Source organism: Citrus clementina, unplaced genomic scaffold, assembly GCF_000493195.1.
Source record: "Citrus clementina cultivar Clemenules unplaced genomic scaffold, Citrus_clementina_v1.0 scaffold_4, whole genome shotgun sequence".
In the NCBI taxonomy this organism is placed as follows: domain Eukaryota; kingdom Viridiplantae; phylum Streptophyta; class Magnoliopsida; order Sapindales; family Rutaceae; genus Citrus; species Citrus x clementina.
In genome coordinates, this window is record NW_006262274.1 from 7,928,827 (window position 1) to 7,948,868 (window position 20,042).

General features: G+C 31.2%; 2 protein-coding genes across 4 annotated transcripts; one reads left to right on the top strand and one right to left on the bottom strand.

The window, feature by feature from the left end:
* Positions 1 to 2,282: 2,282 nt before the first annotated feature.
* Positions 2,283 to 4,323, top strand: LOC18044518 (uncharacterized protein HI_0077). The gene is made up of 4 exons (XM_024185587.1): positions 2,283 to 2,552; positions 2,641 to 2,760; positions 2,978 to 3,208; positions 3,553 to 4,323. Exons 1-4 carry the CDS (start codon positions 2,376 to 2,378, stop codon positions 3,934 to 3,936), a joined length of 912 nt encoding a protein of 303 aa, XP_024041355.1. The 5' UTR covers positions 2,283 to 2,375; the 3' UTR covers positions 3,937 to 4,323.
* Positions 4,324 to 4,419: 96 nt separating this feature from the next.
* On the bottom strand, positions 4,420 to 15,494 carry LOC18045673 (dihydrolipoyllysine-residue acetyltransferase component 1 of pyruvate dehydrogenase complex, mitochondrial). Of its 3 annotated transcripts, XR_002905947.1 has the most exons (24): positions 15,298 to 15,494; positions 14,537 to 14,587; positions 14,189 to 14,243; positions 14,076 to 14,109; positions 13,071 to 13,120; positions 12,916 to 12,960; positions 12,699 to 12,772; positions 12,138 to 12,207; positions 11,589 to 11,777; positions 11,406 to 11,450; positions 11,220 to 11,293; positions 10,278 to 10,347; positions 9,402 to 9,797; positions 8,338 to 8,398; positions 8,211 to 8,255; positions 8,036 to 8,119; positions 7,366 to 7,442; positions 7,232 to 7,294; positions 6,850 to 6,920; positions 6,132 to 6,192; positions 5,581 to 5,641; positions 5,422 to 5,502; positions 4,673 to 4,888; positions 4,420 to 4,565 (listed from the first exon to the last, which is right to left on the bottom strand). XR_002905947.1 is itself a non-coding variant. In XM_006436530.2 (23 exons), the coding sequence occupies exons 1-23, from the start codon at positions 15,399 to 15,401 to the stop codon at positions 4,830 to 4,832; spliced, it is 1,920 nt and encodes a 639-aa protein (XP_006436593.1). In that variant the 5' UTR covers positions 15,402 to 15,494; the 3' UTR covers positions 4,429 to 4,829. The 3 variants fall into 3 exon arrangements, 2 of the variants coding, with proteins under 2 accessions (XP_006436593.1, XP_024041354.1); XM_006436530.2 differs by having other exon boundaries at positions 4,429 to 4,888; XM_024185586.1 differs by lacking the exons at positions 11,220 to 11,293; positions 11,406 to 11,450; positions 11,589 to 11,777; positions 12,138 to 12,207 and having other exon boundaries at positions 4,429 to 4,888.
* Between the last annotated feature and the right edge of the window lie 4,548 nt (positions 15,495 to 20,042).

The following is a 20,042-nucleotide window of genomic DNA, read 5'->3' on the forward strand; positions in this document are numbered from 1 at the left end:
TTTCAAAAAATGATTCACAAAAATTTAAAATAAAGAGAGAGTTTAAACAATTAATCAATTATATATTTTTCTTTACATAAGTCTCATTGTTAATCATTAATACAATTTTAACATAATTTAACTTAATTATTTTATCCTATAACAAAAATGACTAAATTATCTAAAACACGTGCTTTTGTGACATAAGTTTAAACAATTAACGAGGAATTGATTGGTTAATTGTTCAAATTTCTTCTTTATTTGAAATTATTAAAAATAATATGAATTTTCTATAATTACTCTTTTAAAGTGGGGTGGGTTTACAAAAACTGAGGGGTGAAAATATCATCACTCTAATTTTTTAATTAATCCATATTCCATGACAAACTTCAAAAAGCTCTGGGTACTCCAAAAAGCTCCAAATTAATTCAATTTAGCTCAATTCAATTCTATGGCTTGGTTTATTGGCTAGAATAATTTAATCCTGTACAATTCAATAAAAAAAATCATAATAATAATATATTGTTACTAAAACAACAATTATGAGTCCACTAAATTCATAATAATAAATAACATAATAAAGTCAAATAAATCAACATACTAAAGTCGAACACGATATAGACTTATATAATTTAGAAATCAACAATAAATTAAAAATCCACAATAATAAATAAAATTAGATCACAACAACATAAAAATCACATATAACAATATTAGAACTCCACATACCAACACGCACATCCACAAGACTTACATTATCTCTCAAAGTCAACAAAGAACAACAATTAAATAAATTAAAATAAATTATATACCTATCACGTTATGCTTACTTGTATTAACCAATATAAGATCTATTTTTAATTTTTAATTTCAGTTTTCAATTTTGTTCTCCTAACCATTTTGTTTGGTTTTAAACCGAATCGAACAAAAACCAATTGGTCTTGAGATTTATGAACTATTTAGTTTTTACTACTCGAACTAAACTAAATGCCTACCCCTAATGAAAACTCATATTTGCTATATTACATATTGGACTTCCATAATATAATTTTTTTATTTTTTCGCGTAAATTTTTTAACTAGACTTCAGTTTTGACATGTCAGGATAGATGCTAACAAACTTTGGACGGGACCTTGAAGTTTCGCGAGCATAATTTCAAACTGAACTAAATGCCTACCCCTAATGAAAACACATATTTGCTATATTACATACTGGACTTCTATGATGGTTCTTTTATCCCTGTTGCTAATATAAATTTTTTAACTAGACTTCATTTTGACATGTCAAGATAGATCTCAACAAATTTTGGACTAGACCTTAAAGTTTGGCAAGCATAGTTTCGAGATAAACTTGATGCATCGAGATGTCCCAACAAACATTCTACTAAAACGTTTTTTTTTTGGACTAAAATTTGAATGAGTCTAAATTTGACCGAAGTGTAAATAGGTTGAATACATATGTTTGAATGACAAGTTTATTTTTCTTTTTCCAATATATGATTGTAAGTGTTAAGTTATTTTTTTTTAAAAAAAAATTGAAATATGATATTTTGACATATTGACAAAGCATGAAAAATTAAAAAAAAAATTAAGACATGTATTTTTTTAGTAAATTACATGAATTTTTTTCTTGTTAATTATTAAGCCAATCAAGAATTGTTCAATCATTTAAATTAAAATTAATGTATTAAAAATATTCAAAATCTATTTAAAAAATTGTAATTATAAATACAAGAGTTGGATGTATTATAAAACAGATCCACTTAATTTAAAGTTCTCATTCACATTTAAAAAAATTGATAGTTGAATGCACTCCAAAAAAAGAAAAGGGAAGCTAATAAATAAAAATAATAATAAAAGAATAATTTATACAATAGGAAATAAATGTGTTTAATATGAATATTAATGAGAGAAAATATTAAAGTTCTATTCAGTCGTTTAATATTAAATAAAAGTCAGATAATTTAACTTTTTCTATTCATATTTGAAAATAAGTTATAGAAAACAAATAAATTAAAAACTCTAAACATCTAAAAATAATTAAATTTCAGACTTTGACAAAAAAATTAAAATAATTAAATTTTAGACTTTGACAAAAAATTAAAAAAGCTCTACGTTTTCACTCTCCACAGATATTAGCTAAATTATACTTGAAATCAGTTAAAATAAAAATTAAAAAAAAAAGAAAAATTACATCAACTTGTTTAATAAAACGTCATATTATATATATGGCAATCCCTATTTACATGCATGTAAGATAGGGGATCCCTATATGTATTATTCCAAATAAAATGATTAAAAATTAATGAGGAAGGAAATATTGCCCAAATAACTTCGGTCTGCAATTTAACCGGTCCAACTCAGAGAGGAGAAGAAAGGAGCCGAGACTCGGTAGTAATGGAAAGCAAAACCCTGGTAGAAGCGGCGCTTAGAGTTCTAAACACACCCGACCCTTTCGAGAAAGCCCGACTCGGCGACTCGGTTGCGTGCAGATGGCTCGACGGAACCATCACTCAGCCTTACAACCGTTCTCTGGACCTTCCCGTACCTGACCGCCCAGCTAGGCTCACCAACGTCTCTAGTCTCTACTTGTTCATCTTCTGTTTTTCATTCTGTTAAGCGTTCGATGAAATGCGTCAATGAAATAACAAAATGGGTGCAGGTTAAATTGGTTTCGCCAAGTTTAATGCCGAAGCTTGGTAAAGCTGGGAGCTTGCAGAGTAGGCAGGCTATTGTGCATAGCCTTGCGCACACTGAGAGCTGGGCCATTGATTTGTCTTGGGTATTTATTTTTTTTTTTTGACCTTTTCTGTTATGTTCATGTTATGCATATATTATATAATGCTAATGATTTAGTCGACCATTTCATGGTAAGTGGTTTAGTTCTTGTGTCAGTGAAGCCTAAGTTTCACTTTTAGCTTTAATCGGTTTTTGGCTAAGCATATATGTGGTATTATGTGGATTTTTTAGCTATTAATACTTTTGTATTTTTCATGTAGGATATAGTTGCTCGTTTTGGTAAGCAAGAAGCGATGCCAAGGGAATTCTTCACAGATTTTGTGAAGGTGGCCCAAGACGAAGGCCGACACTTCACTCTCCTTGCAGCACGATTGGAGGAACTAGGTTCTTCTTATGGAGCTTTGCCAGCTCATGATGGCCTCTGGGACTCGGCCATTGCTACATCCAAGGACCTGCTGGCGCGTTTGGCAATAGAGCATTGTGTCCATGAGGTGCATAATTCTCAATTTTTTTTTTTAAGTTTGCTTTATTAGAAGGCACCTAACAGCATAATGGAGGTGAAATAATACTGAAACTCTGCTCATGACTTTGAATAAACAATTTATTTTACTAACAATGGCATTGCACTATAGCCATCTTCTTACAAAATGCAGCATTCTGTTTGAGGCAGGGTGTGTTTAATGCTTCAATATAAGTATCATCTTTTTACTGAATTTAAAAAATAAAAAAATAAAAAAATAAAAAATTTGACCTCTAGAGTCCTACCTACATTTCAATTTCCAAATATGGCATTAATGAATGATAATTTGATGAATATATTGTATTATACTTGCAGGCCAGGGGACTCGATGTGCTGCCCACCACCATCTCTCGTTTCCGCAATGGAGGTGATAATGAGACCGCAAAGTTACTAGAAACGGTGGTTTACCCAGAAGAAATTACACATTGTGCTGCTGGAGTAAGGTGGTTTAGATATCTTTGCTTGAGGTCTAGGGATCCGGCTTTACTTCGAGACAGCTTGGCACCTCCTGAAAGTGAAGCAGGAGAGAACGTATGTACAATAGAAGAAAATGAAGAGGTTATTCGGAAGTTTCATGCCATAGTGAGAACACACTTTAGGGGGCCATTGAAGCCACCTTTTAATGAGGTAGCAAGGAAAGCTGCTGGTTTTGGTCCTCAATGGTATGAGCCACTTGCCACCAAAGAGAGTGCTCCCTGACTGCAAGCCAATAGTGAACTGATTTTAAGAAACAATATTGATGAAGACCATGAACTTGTTGCAGAAATTTCTTCTGAAAATTTTCAAGGATGATTATGTTTCTTGATTTTGTCGAGGCAGCTGTTTTGTGCATATGGTTCGCCGTCAAACCGAGTGATGTATCTTATACCGCAGGCTAACAAGATATCAATTCTCAGCTTCTACAAATTTGCTTCCCGCAAAGACGGTGACACTGAGGATTATGATATGTCAATTCCCTGGCCGTCAGCTTGTGGCTTGATTGTTGGCGCCCAGTTTAATTTTGGTTTATATTCAGTGAAAATATAATCGTATTATGTTTATTTGCTTTTAATAAGAATTCGCTGTACGTGCTGCGAAATTTTTTCTTTTTCTTTTTTTTCAAAATGCTTTCTTGAATATCCTGACCTACCCATGGAATTTTGTTACCACGCAGCTGGAAGAAACGATCGTCTAAACACATCATCACCAATCAGACCAAAATCAGCAATTTATTAGTTCAATTTTGATATTCTTGGTACATTATTTTATGAGGACAAAACATGATGCCGCGGCATGACCTGGGAAAAAATGAAGTCAAATACCTTGAAAATTTTGAAACCTAACATCACCTAGAATAAAATACATCAATCAGAACCTTAAGATTACAGTTCTCACTCTGAAAAGAAAGATGAGACCAATGAATTGAAGTGGGAAAAAATAAATAAAAATGGCGTACCAATACCAAGACGCACAACAATTGCTGCAGCAAACGGATATCCCTGGAACAATTACAATAATTTTGAAAATTTTAATAAGAAGCTATAGGACAATGGCCTCCACCATTCCTGATTTCTCGGCTTCCCAACATTCAGTTAAAAGGGTTTTCCTCATGATTACAAAAGCAGTCTTCGGATGTCACTGAAGTTAGAACACAAAGCTGAAAAGAAAGCACCTGCAGAATAAATAGCTTTAACTTTAGGTTCAAATCCCATAAAGAAATGAATAGAAGGAAGTTTCAGTTATTATGGACAGGCAGGCAACATTTGAAGTAGTTAAATAGTGCATCACATCCAGGCCAAATGAAAACAGAACCCCATTTTGAACCTCTAACCATCTTTACAACAAGAGAAAATCATAAACTTTCAAGAATGGCAATTCAGTAAATCTCAAAACTCATGTATGGTGTAATACTTCCCGGATTTTCTGATAACCAACATCATCCACTCACAAACATGAAAGAATTTGTCCTCTTAAAATTAGAAAATTAAATAAAATACCAGGGCTAAATCTGGCATTTAACGCTACCCATATGTCATGATTTCAATGCAGCATTACACAAAATAAAATCCACTTATGGCAGGAGCAGGAAATGAGCCAGGAAGCAGCCTAGTTATAATCATTAGCAACAAAAATGGAGAACTATTTTCCACATTTCTAAAGAAATTTGTTATTTCAAAGATGGATAAATTTTGCTCCATTACGTACCTCCAACTTTTCCCTCAAAAACACGATGATCAGCGGATAGTGTCAAATTCATCTTTGTAACAACTGCAGGTGTCTCGTTTCCTGCTCACAATTAATCCAGGTTATATACACAACTCATTCAATAACTCCAAAATACTACAAATACAACCCACATCTTACCGTCACTTCCAATAACCGGTTCGACAACTTGGTTTCCTCTGCCAACAGCAAGGATACCAGCCTGAAAAATATACAAGATAAATTCGTTCACAAGATAAGCAATGGCACAGTGACATAGACAACGCCAATTGTTCCTGATAGCAAATCTATTTAAAAAAATGTAGACCCAAGGCACAAAATGGCTGGGTACTTTCTTTACTTAAAACATATCTGACAAAGAGACTTCCAGAAAACAGAAAACATAGAAGAAGTTATTTTCCATAACTTCTAACATGAGTATTGCATCTAATAAATCTGTATATAAGAGTAATCCTAACTTTCAATGTTCCATTTGAGGAAATATAAGTGTTAAAAACCAACTAGTTATCGCCTACCCCAACAGCCTCTTTGTTCAGTTAAAAGAGTTCTTATTTCAAAGAGGAATGAAGAGACTAGTATGAGCAAACAAATAGTTTTATGCATTTTTTAGTACTTTATACACATGCTGTGGTATGTGCTTGTGTGCATGAGTTTGTATGCATGCGCTTGAGAGAGAGAGAGAGAGAGAGAACCTGTGGTGGATTTATAATTGCACAAAATTGGTCCACAGGGAACATACCCAGGTTTGAAATGCTGCAGAAAAATACAAAAGAATGATCTTCATCTCCCAACCAAAATAAAAAGAAAAAAGTACCAAATGCATGTTTATAATTCTGGTAGTCTATCCATTGAAAAATCAACAGCGAAATATCGAGATTAGTCACTGGCAATGCCAGTGGAAATACTATCCTTCATTGCCAGTGGAAATACTATCCTTCATTCTAGATTTAATTTGGTCAGGGAACAAAATTCCCCTTAGTTTCTGGTAAAAATAGTGTTGCCTTACACAATCTTTCAAATCAGCTTGATCTGGTCACCAACAAAAGTTTCAGCAACCACAGGTTAGACCATGTCTCCACTAAAACGAGGCCGATGAATCAAAAAAAAAAAAAATTCCCATCACAATGTGCAATAGAACTGATTGTAGTAAATACTTTTTTCACAATGGCTACAAAGCCATGACAAAGAAGGGGGAAAAAAAGTGTTTTTAGCTTGCTAGTATCATTGTGAAGCAAAAGGGACTCTAAATCGAAGGTGAGCGAAAGATATGCTAATTGATAAAATTTGGATCACTCATCCATTTACCGTATAAAAGAAATAGCAGGATTTACATCTAAGTAAATTGAGGACTCAGCTCTCTACCCATAATGTGCATAAGTTAGCGATACCCCTATAACCTAGATATTATACCTGAAAGTGCCTCCTTGGAACTCATGCGGCGCAAGCTTCCCAGCCCTTGCCTTTTCAGCTAGTTCCTTGACCTGAAATTCAAGTGACCAGATACAATATTGATCATCAAGTTAATGGAGGACTAGACTATTGAATAACTGGACAAATAAACAAATAAAGAATAAGCTTAAGGATAAAAACAATTTATCAACTCCTCATCTTCTGATTTCCAAAACAATCATTGAATTACTGAAGAATTTATGTGTAACTGAATTTAACACAAATTTATAAATGTTCACTGCAAGAGATGTTTCTTCATCTCTTGATCTAAAAGCTCCACTTTTTATGGACAGGCAGACCCCGAACAAGGTTCTCAAACTAGACAGAACAACAATTAAAGTACCTCCATGGAGATTGCAGAAATAGATTTCTGATCGGCGTTCCTTACAATGGGAGTCATTAGCCCCTGCTTAAAAAAAATTATAATGAAGTCTGGATGCTATCCGCAGATTTAAAGCAATAAATTATGAAGCATACCTTCTCAGTAGCAACTGCTATCGATATATCAATGGCATCACACAAAACAATTTCTCCTTTTTCGACATCCCAGTAAGCTGCCATGTAATACCACAATCAAATTTATTATCAGAAATATTAGTAAAAAAGCACAGATATACTACGTTAACAGTGAAGATAATGTTGATAACTAATGCTCTGCCATTTTTTTCTTTAGCTTAATTAATAGAGTTTAGTGACATTCTTTGTAGCCAACAACCAAGATTCACGACAATATAATAAAAAATATATATATTTTAACCTTCTTTATTTCTTCCGGGTGAGAAAAAGGAGAGCGGTAAAAGGGATAGCAAGCTTTCTTCCTCATCATTTTTTGACAAAGATTTAAGAATTTAGGAAACAGCATTTAATTTTCATTATTTCCAGTTGCATCGCAAAAGACAAGTTTAAAGGATATAGCCAAATATTTATCTGAACAAGATGAACAACTAACGGATTATTCATAATTATTGAATAGCAAAACAAAGGTCAGTAGGGTACATAAAAATTGTGTCTCACTGAAGGGTATCAACAAAGATTGTCTAATTCTATATGTAGAAATAATTGTCCTCATACTCAGCTAGCAGTTTAGTACTCCCTAATATAATTGTGAGCAATCTCATTACCAGTATAGAAACAGCACTTAGCTTACCATTAGCTTCTGGAACATTTTTGAGAGCGACTGCTACAGCTTTAATGACAATGTCATTTACCGAAACCTTCGTATTATGTTTCTCTGGAAATTGGTAAGCAAAATAAAATAAGCAGTCTGTCAAATTAGAATTTTCCAATAGAACAATAAAGAAATAGAAATATATATTCCATACCTTTCAGCTCCTTTCTGAAAGAAAGCAGAGGATCCAGCACAACGTCTGATAGACACCATTATATGCTTTTAGATAACACATTAAATAACATCTAAAAAAATTGTATGGGTTATAGAGTTTCAGAAACCTGAAGATAAATATAAATGTGGTGTGTTCTGTTTCGATTCTAGCAACCTTCTTGCGATAACCTGCAAAAAATACCCACCAACTTAACTAAATCAACATCCTATGTCATGAATTTAATTCTGTCATAAGAACCATAGCCTTGAATATGTTGGTTGGACCGGACTTAAAGGGTTTAATAATAAGAACATTTATTAAATATCCATTTTTTTGCACAAGATTCCCCAATATTCAGAGAATTATACATAATAACTATTATCAATATATAAATAGCCATTACAAAATACAGAGGATATTAAAAAAGTTCATAATCACACGCCAGCAATCTTCTTAGCCAAAATATATGATTCTGCACAACCAAAAGAGAGAATAAATGCCACCAAGGGCGTGGCCAAGAAGTTTTCAAGTAGCTTTATTTAGCCGGCCATTTGTGTTATAATCTTGGGTTGGGTAATTTGGGCTTTGCCCACCTCCTTACCATTTAAATAAAGGCATATATATATGTGTGTGTGTGTGTGTGTGTGTGTGTGTGTGTGTATAAGATAAATAAAAGGACTTTATCTGATGAGTTCAACTTCTTGACAGTTCTTTTCAGACAACATAAAGGTATGAATTACTGATCCCGCAAACATACAGAACTATAATGAATACCATTCAATTGGAATCTTAAGTAGCTGTTCTGTAGATAATAATGATCTCATATCCTAAGTGAAGCTCTAATAACTGTAGCATGGATAAGCCTTATATTATACACAAACTTAACAGGCATGCCTGACAAAGGAACAGAAAAACTTCCATTAAACAGCCAAAAACCTTCTTGACTTATAAAATTGAGCAAATCAAACTTTGTATTACATTCATGTTACAGTTTATACTTCTTGGTAAAAGATAAAGATATCTTATGTTTCAGGCATATCCCATTCTTTAGTCCAGGCATAAGATATAGCTTCACTACTTAGTAAGGCTTTACTGAATTGTGTGATTTGTGAGGTGCACATTTCTATTCTTTTGTAGGTATTTTTTGTGTTCAATAAGAAGTAAATTCAGGATCTGTCTAATAAATTTTACCTTGCGAATTTGAGTATTGGGAAAATCTTCGAAGGAATCTGACAATTCTAAGTCAGATTTTGACCCTGGAGATACTGCAGTTGAAGTTTGTGGGAGGGGTGATGGGGATGTCTTCTCTGTGTGTGAAGAAATTCTTGAAGATACCTTTCCTGACTTAATTGCAGCCAAAACATCCCCTTTTAGTAGAGTACCATAAGGACCTGATGCCTGCAATGATGATGCATCCAATCCATGTTCTAAAATAAGCAATTTAGCTGATGGACTGATCTTTGTAAAACTCCCTTTCTGCACTTTAACAACATCTTTAGAATCATGGTGGGTTTCTTTTTCCCCTTTGACCTCTGCACCACTGGTAACAGAATTCTTCACAGTTCCAACATCACCCGGATCTTCAACCTTACAAAACAGCAAGCATTAGTTCCATGCCAAAGGTATTCTGTTGAAATGAAAATCACAAACAAGTACTTAGTACAATGATTTCACAAATTAAAAAATCAATGTAGAAAACAGCACTGACAAGTTATCTATAGGGTTAGGTTATTTCAACATAAATTTTTGCTTATCAAAAAAAAAAAAAAAAACCTTATATTTTTTAATTAAGCTTTTAACACAATTTTTGAGCCATTGATCTCATACAATACAACGGTGGATGAATCGGCATCATTAAATGCGACTTTGGCTTTCAATATCTACTATTGAACTGCATGAAATCAATGGCTCAAAATTTTGACAATGGCTCAAAATTTGTCAAAATTTTAAGTCAAAAATTTAAGTTGAAATAACACCTTCCTATATATAACTAGCAGTGGAGGACAATTTCAATTTCTTTTTTTTTTTTCACAAACTCATTGCAAAGTAAGCATAATTATAACTTACTGTTATAGCAATGGGTTGACCCACGGCTACATCCTTTGAACCTTCAGGTGCCAGTATCTTTGCCAAGTACCTGTACCATAAATTTTCCATCAGATAAAATAAGCAGAGGAATCAACCATCACCAATGTAGTCACATTGTACCAAACCTTTTTTAAAGTCAAATTTACTTGTAGGATAATCCCAAAACTGAATGCTATCCTAAGGAAAATGAATTCTAGCAATAATCTATGATCCAAGAGCAACAAAGCATGGAACCAAGAGAATCTTCTTTCATCTATTAAAATTTTTAGTGAAATATTAATCATATGTTGACTATTTAGAACTTTTAATTGTGTTAAACTTAAATACGAGTTGTTCTGTTACAGTTTAGTCTCATAAACCTCAATCCTCAACGATGACTCGATGAGACTAATACTTCATCATAGGTGACAAAACAAGGTGCATAAAGCTTCAGCTTTCAAGAATTTGTGGTGTCGACGACACTAAAATGCTTATCTAATTAAAACAAATCAATGACACCAAGGCATTCACTTAAATATCCACAATGAAACTCATTCCAACACTTCGAAAACTTATTTAATCTTAAGTTTTATCTCCTCTGCCTTTGTTCTATTTGTTATTTTCCTTTCTGACAAGATACTGTAGAGATTCTGCTTACTGTGCCTACACTTTGTCCTGGATAATCAGTAGCACTTATTTCATTCATACATAGAGCAAATAAGGTAGCAAATTTATCATACTGGAAAATCAAGGCTGCAAAAGATTATGTTTCATAACTTGAAACAATCAATGCAAACATGCAAACTACTACTGTTTTAAGTCAAATTAACTTCGGCCAGACCACGTGTGCTCCCAACAGATAGGTATAGCAAAACTCCCCTTCTCTAAGACTTGTTTCTCATTGTAAAATCAATGAAAGTGCAGTATAAGTATGAATGTTACCCCTCTTCAAGACACTCAAATTCAAGGGTCGCTTTGTCCGTCTCTATCTCACATATCACATCTCCCACTTCTATCTGTCAAATTAAGACATTAGAAAACAAAGCTTTTCACATGCTGGGTGATTTATACTTTCACTTGATTAGATTAGAAAGCATTTTATAAATTCAATAACTCAACAAAACTAACCTTGTCTCCTTCATTCTTTCTCCACTTAGCAATGTTACCCTGGTTCTGCAGAAGACATTTAAAACAATTCTAAGTTCTGAGATAAGGAAAGAAAGAAAGATTGGAAGGAGAGAAAAAAGGTAAAAGAGAAAATCAGCATGGGAAGCCAAACAATTTAAAACATCTGAACACAAGATTTGTTACCATAGTTGGGGATAGTGCTGGCATTTCTAGAACAACACGAGGGGGAAGTTCTGATGTGTTGATCCTAGAAGCACTTGTTTCCTGTACCGCTTCCTTTTTAACATCCTGATGAGTTGAACTTTGTTCTTTAGCCTCTGCTCCACCAGCAATAGTAGCAGGGATATGCTGGATATCATCTGCATCCTCAACCTTGTAAACACATAAAAGTAAGTGTGAACAGTCCCCTTCCCAAATGTTACTCTTAATGGAGATAATCGAAAATCGAAAACCCCATTTCCATGTATCAACATTATTGACAACAACACAAGTATAAAGTAATGGTTGAAAAATATCAAATATCCCTAGAGAACTGCACCAGGAAAAGGAAGGACAAGAAGGGAAGAAAAAAGGAGAATATATGTACACTTACTGAGGCATACATAAGGAGGGTTATGCGAACGCATTTCAATATAGGATTTTATTTTCAAGATCAAACTAGCACATATAACTGTGCACAATATTGAACAGAGAAATAATGAAGCAACTTATGTTCAAGGATTTTCAGTTTACCGTTATTGCAATAGGTTGTCCCACAGGCACATCCTTTGAACCTTCAAGTACTAGTATCTTAGCCAAAAACCTGTAAAAAGGTTTTTTTAAAAAAAAACTATAATAAAATAAAGAAATAAAAAAATCATCTAATAAAGCTTTGCCAAAAATATCCAAGGATGGAACCCCACAATCAGGTATCTACTTTGTGTGTGCCTTAAAAAATCCCACAATGAAGCTTTAACAAAAAAATTTTAGGATCATTTCTCGTGATCAGACATCTAACTTGTTTGTGCCTTTCCTCTGGTCAAAAATAATGACACAGAAAAAAATTGTAAGGAGCAAAAGAAATCAAGGTAGGATATTCAAAGAAGATAAACTGTTGAATAGGAAAATAAAAGACAGCAGATAGGAGAAAGGATTCCAAAATAAGATTATGAGAGCATTCTCATTAGAATTCCAGACTAAAACATGAGATAAAGAGTGGACCAAAAGAGGTGCCATTCCAAACTGTCATAAATCACAAGTATGAAATAATAGCAATCACACGAGGAGAAGAAAAGGATATGGTCTAAAGATTACCCCTCTTCAAGACTTTCAAACTCAACTGTAGCTTTGTCCGTCTCTATTTCACATAATATATCACCGATTTCTATCTGTCAGATAGGATCAACAAAAGTCAACAAATTGATTCGACTCTGTATGAAAAAGGGCTTATCTTTCACTTATCATCTTTAAACCATATCAAGCATGGACAGAACTGACTTCATAACTTCCATTTTAGCACCTTATAACTCACCTTATCTCCTTCTTTCTTCCTCCATTTAGCAATGTTACCTTGGCTCTGCACAAAAGCATCAAGCTCACAATGTGATTCAGGCAGAAAAGACGAATATCCCACCTAAAGACAAGATAAGGCAAATGGTCCACCTACAATCTTCCACTAATTCTTACCATTGTCGGGGATAAAGCTGGCATTCCCACAACGGTGTGTGAAGGAAGTTCTGCAAATATAGACTAGTGAGATAGTAGAACCATTTAAAACGCATACCTAGGCATTTTAAACAAATGACTCTCCATTAAGAATGATAAATCAAATTTTAGATAACAAGCCAAGAATATAACATAATTTCTATTGAAATTGTTGATGTAAGTACATGGCTATTTTGAGATTTTAGGAAGCTAGCTCTGAGAAATTAAATTTTCTGTGCAACCCCAAAAGCCTGAGGCAACATCCAACTCAACCATATAATTTATTTCAGACTGGGTCTTAGTTATTGTCATTAGTTTTATGCGCAATGAGCAGAGGACAATGGGTAAGTTAATCACCTAACATCTAATATTAACCTACGACTAAACCAATTTAACTAATGCTTGAACTGGAAAGGCAGGGGATACACATAGCTCCCTTTGAATTCACTCTAAACACCAATGACCTTCGTTATCTAATATTTCCACAGAGATATATTTCCATCAATCATAATATGTCACAAGTCCTCGTGAAGCAATATTAAATTCTAGTTTCAAGTAAAATTTATTGCTACCATTTTAACATAGATGCTAAAATATATAGCAAAATGAAAAATCCTGAAAAGCATCTTGCAGAATTTCCATGGTCATGCAGGATGTTGCCCTGCTACCTTTATCAATAGGGACAACAGGCTAAGCAGCACAATTCGAAGCAGCCTTAGTAATAGCTGAACTTGATGAAAATTCGAATGCATCAAATGTAAGTTCTCATCCTAGAATTCCTTCTCTTGAACAATGTGTCAAGACATGACACTGTCCTAACAACAGAGTAGGCTTCCTAAGACCTCAATACATTACGCAAGACCTTACGAGCTTTGCTATACTCTAGTGTAACCAAACCATCTACCCAGACTAAAAATAGACATGAAACTAAGTCAGATATATATGTTATAAATGGAAAAAAACTACACGAACAAAATTGATAAAAACCTGAAGATGAGAAATGCCGCACTCCAATTTGCATCTGTAAAATGACAAACATAAGAAGAAAGCCTCAATTCCAACTAGCAAAAGTTCTATTAATTATAAATTCAAACACTAACCTTGAGCTTTAAAGGACTATCATGTACTTCAGGGGCCAAAGTTGATGACAAAGGCCTGATGAATGACTATAGTCATCAGTAAATTGCAACACAAAGAAAACAGCAAAGAAGCAGGAAGAAAAATTAAATAGGAACTGCAAGCTGTTTTGGTCCAAATGAAGCATAACAGACCAACCTAAGTCAAATATATGGATGTATATCATTCATTCAATGACAACATCTGGCTCACATTATGAACAAAAATAATATTAGAAGATCTATTTCACCCAACTCAAGCTTCAACTAAAGTTACAAGGTTGATGAGCAGTATAAATCAACATAAGAAATGAAAAGTAAACAGATTCAAACCTTAACAAAATGCCATTTACATCCACAAAAGAGTTTTTCCCACTGGAAATACTGCATCAAAAAGCAAAAATAAGCAAAAGAATGAGCGAAGATGAGGTGAGAGTTTACACCCACAGAAACATCAAGTCTGCAAAAGGGCAGCCAGGAACACTTACAGAAATCCTAATCAAATTTGTCCAATGAACTAATCATATAGCCAAAAGGAGGGGGGGGAAACACAACTTCAACAGCATTTTGTCAGGCAACTATATACTATTATCTTTACACCATATTAGAGAATTAAAAGGATAGAACTGAGTAATGGAGTAAGAGTGCCACAACCGGAGCGTGCCTAGCCACAATGTTCAAGGACTTAAAGCATGACTTCAAGTGCTATGTTCAATAAATGCAGTTACAACTTCCTAAACCAAATGTCGATAAAATGATTTGTTGGAACTAATAGCAATAAAATAAATATTCTCAGATGAAAAAATAACGTTAACTTTACCTATAAATGTACATTTTAAGATATAAAAGTTTGGCTCTTGGCCGTCCAATTACTGAAAGTATATCTTCCTTCAGCACATAGTCAAAATTGTTCACGCTCATTGATCGCTATTCTCACAAACACTTTGAAATAAAATATAATTCAACCCAATTGACTATCATAACAACTAAAATCAATTTTAAAAAGCAATCCAGAATCTAAATTCACTTTAAACAAAATTGTAAGTGTGTGTGTATATATATATAGACACATATATATATATATATGAGAGTACCGAGCGAGGGAGGTGGAGGAGGAGAAGGAAGAGAGGCTGAGGCGAGCTCTGAAGAGTGACAGAGTTCGGGCGATCACCGGTTGTCGAAGCCGTGAAAGCGCCATCGCGGTTAAACTCTTCAAAATCAAACAAGATCTTGATTCATTCACTTCACGAATCACGCTTCATCAAAGACTTGTTTTTTTTTTTTTTTGAGAATATCAAAGACTTTTATTTATTTACGGCTTTAACAGATTTTTTTAATACACTTATTTACCTTTTTATTTCATTTTAAAATGGGTGCTGCTTGTGTTTGTTAAAAAAAATTAATTATATTTCAAAAAGTAATTAAATATAAAATAGTATTGCAAAATACTTTTGAGTATTGGGTCCTTTCTTAAAAATTTGTTCTCATTATTATTATTAACATGGTTAGAACTCTCCCTTACGATGTCCATAAGTTTGAGCCCCACAATGTATTATGAGAATTTAATTTTTTCTCAATTTGACTTAAGTAAGTCTTCTCTATTTTAAAATTTAAGTGACGCAAATGTTTTTCATTTGAGTTTTAAAAGGTAGAAGATATCCCTCATCTGGGCAGTATTATATGAGATTTATAAATTTAATCGTCTCTCATGTGGGTAGTATTATATAAGATTTATAAATTTAATCGTCCCTTATTTGGGTAGTATTATATAATATTTATAAATTTAATCTTAGTAATTATTTAATTTTAAATATCAGTAAAATAATCTCATAAAATATGAGTTATAATCTAAATAATAGTCTCATATAATTCAAAAAAAGATGTTGAAAAATAAAACTTATTGTAGGAGAATGTAAGTCAATTGAGTGTGCTAGATGGGTATAAACAAAGTAATTATTTATTTTTACTCATCATATATTATTTTTAATATTATTCTTAATAGTAAATTGTATCATGTATATTTTTAATGAATAATTTTATTAAATGTAGAATGTTTAAAGTATATTTTAGAGTGCAAGTAACCTCACATTTTTAAGATATTTTTTAAAAAAGATTTACTGCAGTTTATATATTCCAAATAAATAAATTTAGATTTTTAATTATCTTTAAAAAAATTTATGAACTTCTTATTTGTTGAATTTTATGTAGTAACTTATATAATAGCAATAAGTGCTTAATTAATTCTAAAGGTTCTTTCCCAAAAAACAATTATTGTATGATTTTTTTTTTAGTAGAGCTTTTAGGATAAATAAATAATTTTGTCTCTATTAATAAAAACTCAAATTTTCAAATTTTAGAGGTAAAGATTAGAAAGACTTTTTAGAAAGTTAAATTATCTAAAATGCATGTTATTTATTTTATAATATTATTTTACTTCTTTCGTAACATAACTTTAAAAATTTATCTATTAAAATAATTTGACTGGCGCATCAAATGGAGTTTGAGAGAATTCTTATATCATCTGAATTAATTAATTCACATGATTTATTTTATTATTGTTTATTATTTTTAGAGTTAGACTATTGGCACCCATACAAATACCTCTTGAAACCCCTTTAATTATTTTACAATTTAACCTTTATTTAAATTATATAATAAGATAATTCCTAATTAAACCTCCACTTAAAAATAAAATATTTTTTCCCTTAAAAAAATGTAACATTTTAGAAATTGAAAAGATTACTTTTTCCTTTAATTTTAAGATGAGTAATTTACCACTAGTGGTCGTAATGTAGAGAAAAAAACTCATTGACTTTTTCTTTTGAATGAAAGAAACCTCGATGTTGAAATAGGGTTTAATAATAAAAATAAAAAATAGGGTTTACATTAATAAGTTTTTATTAAGAATAGTTTTGTCATTGTTGGAGATTTTAAAAGAATTTTATATATTTTTAAAATATTTTAGTGAGATTAATTAAAAAAAATGTGCTAAGAGATATTCAAAAGGGTGCCAATAGTCCCACTATTATTTTTATTTTAATTTTCATTATTGTTTAATTTCACAGTATGTAAATGGCCGCTCAATGTTGACCAAAAATGTACCAAACATATTGGCACGTGCGCCCACCAACTGTTCTGGTGGATTTCGTTCTTCAAATACTATTGACAATGAAATATATATGTGATTGATTTCTTTAAAGAATAATAATAATGAATAAATTATCAGGCTCTCAAAAATAATAAAATAGATCAACTCAACCTTTGGAATTCCAAGAACAGTTGTACATGGAGACATTTAAAAATTTTAAAATTAACTTCTAAAGAAATTGTTTTTAAATAAGGTGGTGATATTTTCACACATAAATTCGGTAAATCCAACCTACTTCTAGAAAACGAAAGTTTATATAATTTTTAAAAATTTTCAAATAAAGAAGAATTCTGAATAATTAATCAATTAAATCTATTTTAATTATTTTATGTGACTTAGATTTTTTTATTATATTTGAATACTAAGATTGCTTCAGCCTAAATTTAAATTAATTGTTTACCCTTCACACTAAAAATAGGAAAAAATTACTTTAACTTTATTTTTTTATTTATACAAAATTCATTGTTTCTAAATGATCAATTTCACTTTATTAGTCTGATTATTAACCTTTAATTAAACTAACATAATATCTTTATGAGATAATACTCATGTAAATTGTTAGGTTGTCAAATTTATATCATTTAATTTAAATGTAAAATATTAAAAATTATTAGACTTCATTTAAAAAGTTAAATTAAAATTCATAAAAATAAGTACCTAAAATATTAGATACAAAAACGCATATCTCATTGGGTAATCCGGTCATTTTATATCACAAAGTAAAATAATTAAATAGAACTTATATTAAAGCAACTTTAATAGAAAAATAATAATCTAAGAAAAAATATAAGAATGATTTTAATTGATTAATTATACAAATATTTTTGTTGATTTGTATTTATTAAAAATAACGCGAATTTATTATAAATATTCTTTATACGTGCGATGGGTTTACACAGATAATGGGGTGGAAATATCCCCACTATTTTAAATATAGGGTTAATTTTAGATTATCTTCAAATCACTCCTTATTTTTAAAAACTTCAATTTACCCTCATTTTTTTTAAGAAAACAAAAAAAAAATTATATCAACTCACCCCTAATTTTCTCTTATTAGTTATTTTCTAGAAAAAAAAAGGCAAATTGAGATTTTCAAAAATAAAGAAGGTGATTTGAAAATAGTCAATTCATAAAAGGAGTAATCTGAGATTAACTCTTAAATATAATAAATAACTTACTTGTAGACATTCTGTATTTCTATTTGCACATTAAACAAGTAATTACAAAAAAAAATCTTAAAAGTGTAGTTTATTTTAAAGGTTATTTGCTTCGATCAAATATTTAATCATAATATTCTACTAATCTAAAATTTAAAATAACTTGGAAGATGTAATCTAAAATGAAACTTTGACTGAATTTTTAAATTTTTTGAAAATGATTTAATTAATTAATTAATTATACAAACTACTAATTATGTAAAATTGATCAATAATTAACGACTTTGTTATCCAATTAAAGTAAGGAAAAATTTGAGTCCCAATATAAAGATCAGTACCTGAACTTGTGCCCCTAAATTTTAGAGGGCTAAAAGGTCAATGACTAGTTGAAAATTTTAGCCAAAAAATGAATATAATCTTCCTATTATTTAGTGAAACTAAGAAATGACATTTTAAAATAAATCTAAACGTCTTTATCATTATAGCAATGTTATTTTACTACTGTAACCCTTTACCTTGAGTTATTAAATTAAAAATTGAAATTAAATTTATCTAACAAATTACAAGTGTATCTCAAATTCCTCTTTCGACAATCAATTGGCTGCTTTCAGTCCACTCAACATCACATCTCTCAATCTTCACTTCACTCTTTCAATTGACTCTTCAAAATTATACTTTTATCCTCAGAACACTTATCGCTCATTTCGCATTGCTTTTGAAAGACTCAAAGATGATTTTAAAAATCTAAAAATTAATTTTGGTATTTGGTAAATTTTTTTAAAAAATCACTTTTAATAAAATCATTCTATTATATAGTAAATTTTAAAAAGTAAGAAAGAAGTAATTTTTCAAAATTTAATTTTGAAAATCATAATACAACTTCGTATATATCCTCATATATATTATAAAAATTTAAAATTATCCTTATTGAGTAGAAAATAAAATCATTATCTTAAAGGAGGAGATGATGATGATGATGATGATTATTATTATTATTATTATTAATTAGCAACTATATTTAGATAACAAAAAAATAAAATTAATAATTTAAGATATTTATTTTATTTATCAATTATTATATATACAAAATTAAAAACATTTTGCATACATGTTTATAAATGTGTAAATAAATTTTAATCAATATTATTTCTAATGCAGTCATTTATATTGTTATAGTAGTTTAATAGTAAGATTCACTAAACATAAACAATTGCTTTTACAACTCACAATACTTTTAAAAAACATTTTTTATCAAATATTTAACTGATTCTCTTCATAGTTAGTTATTTTTATAGCACAATTAACAAAAATTATTTTAAAAACTACAGTATTAACAAATTGGTCCTTTACTCGTTGCCCTTCTCAATCCTCCAATTTCCTTCTCAACTTTTTTCTATGGACTGCTTCAACTTGAACCTACATCATTTAGTCTTTAAAAATCCTCAACTTCCGAAAGCATTATTTATGCCCGAAGCAAATCCTTAGATTTCAAAGACACACTTCTAATCATTTTCCCAAACACTAACAAGGCCTC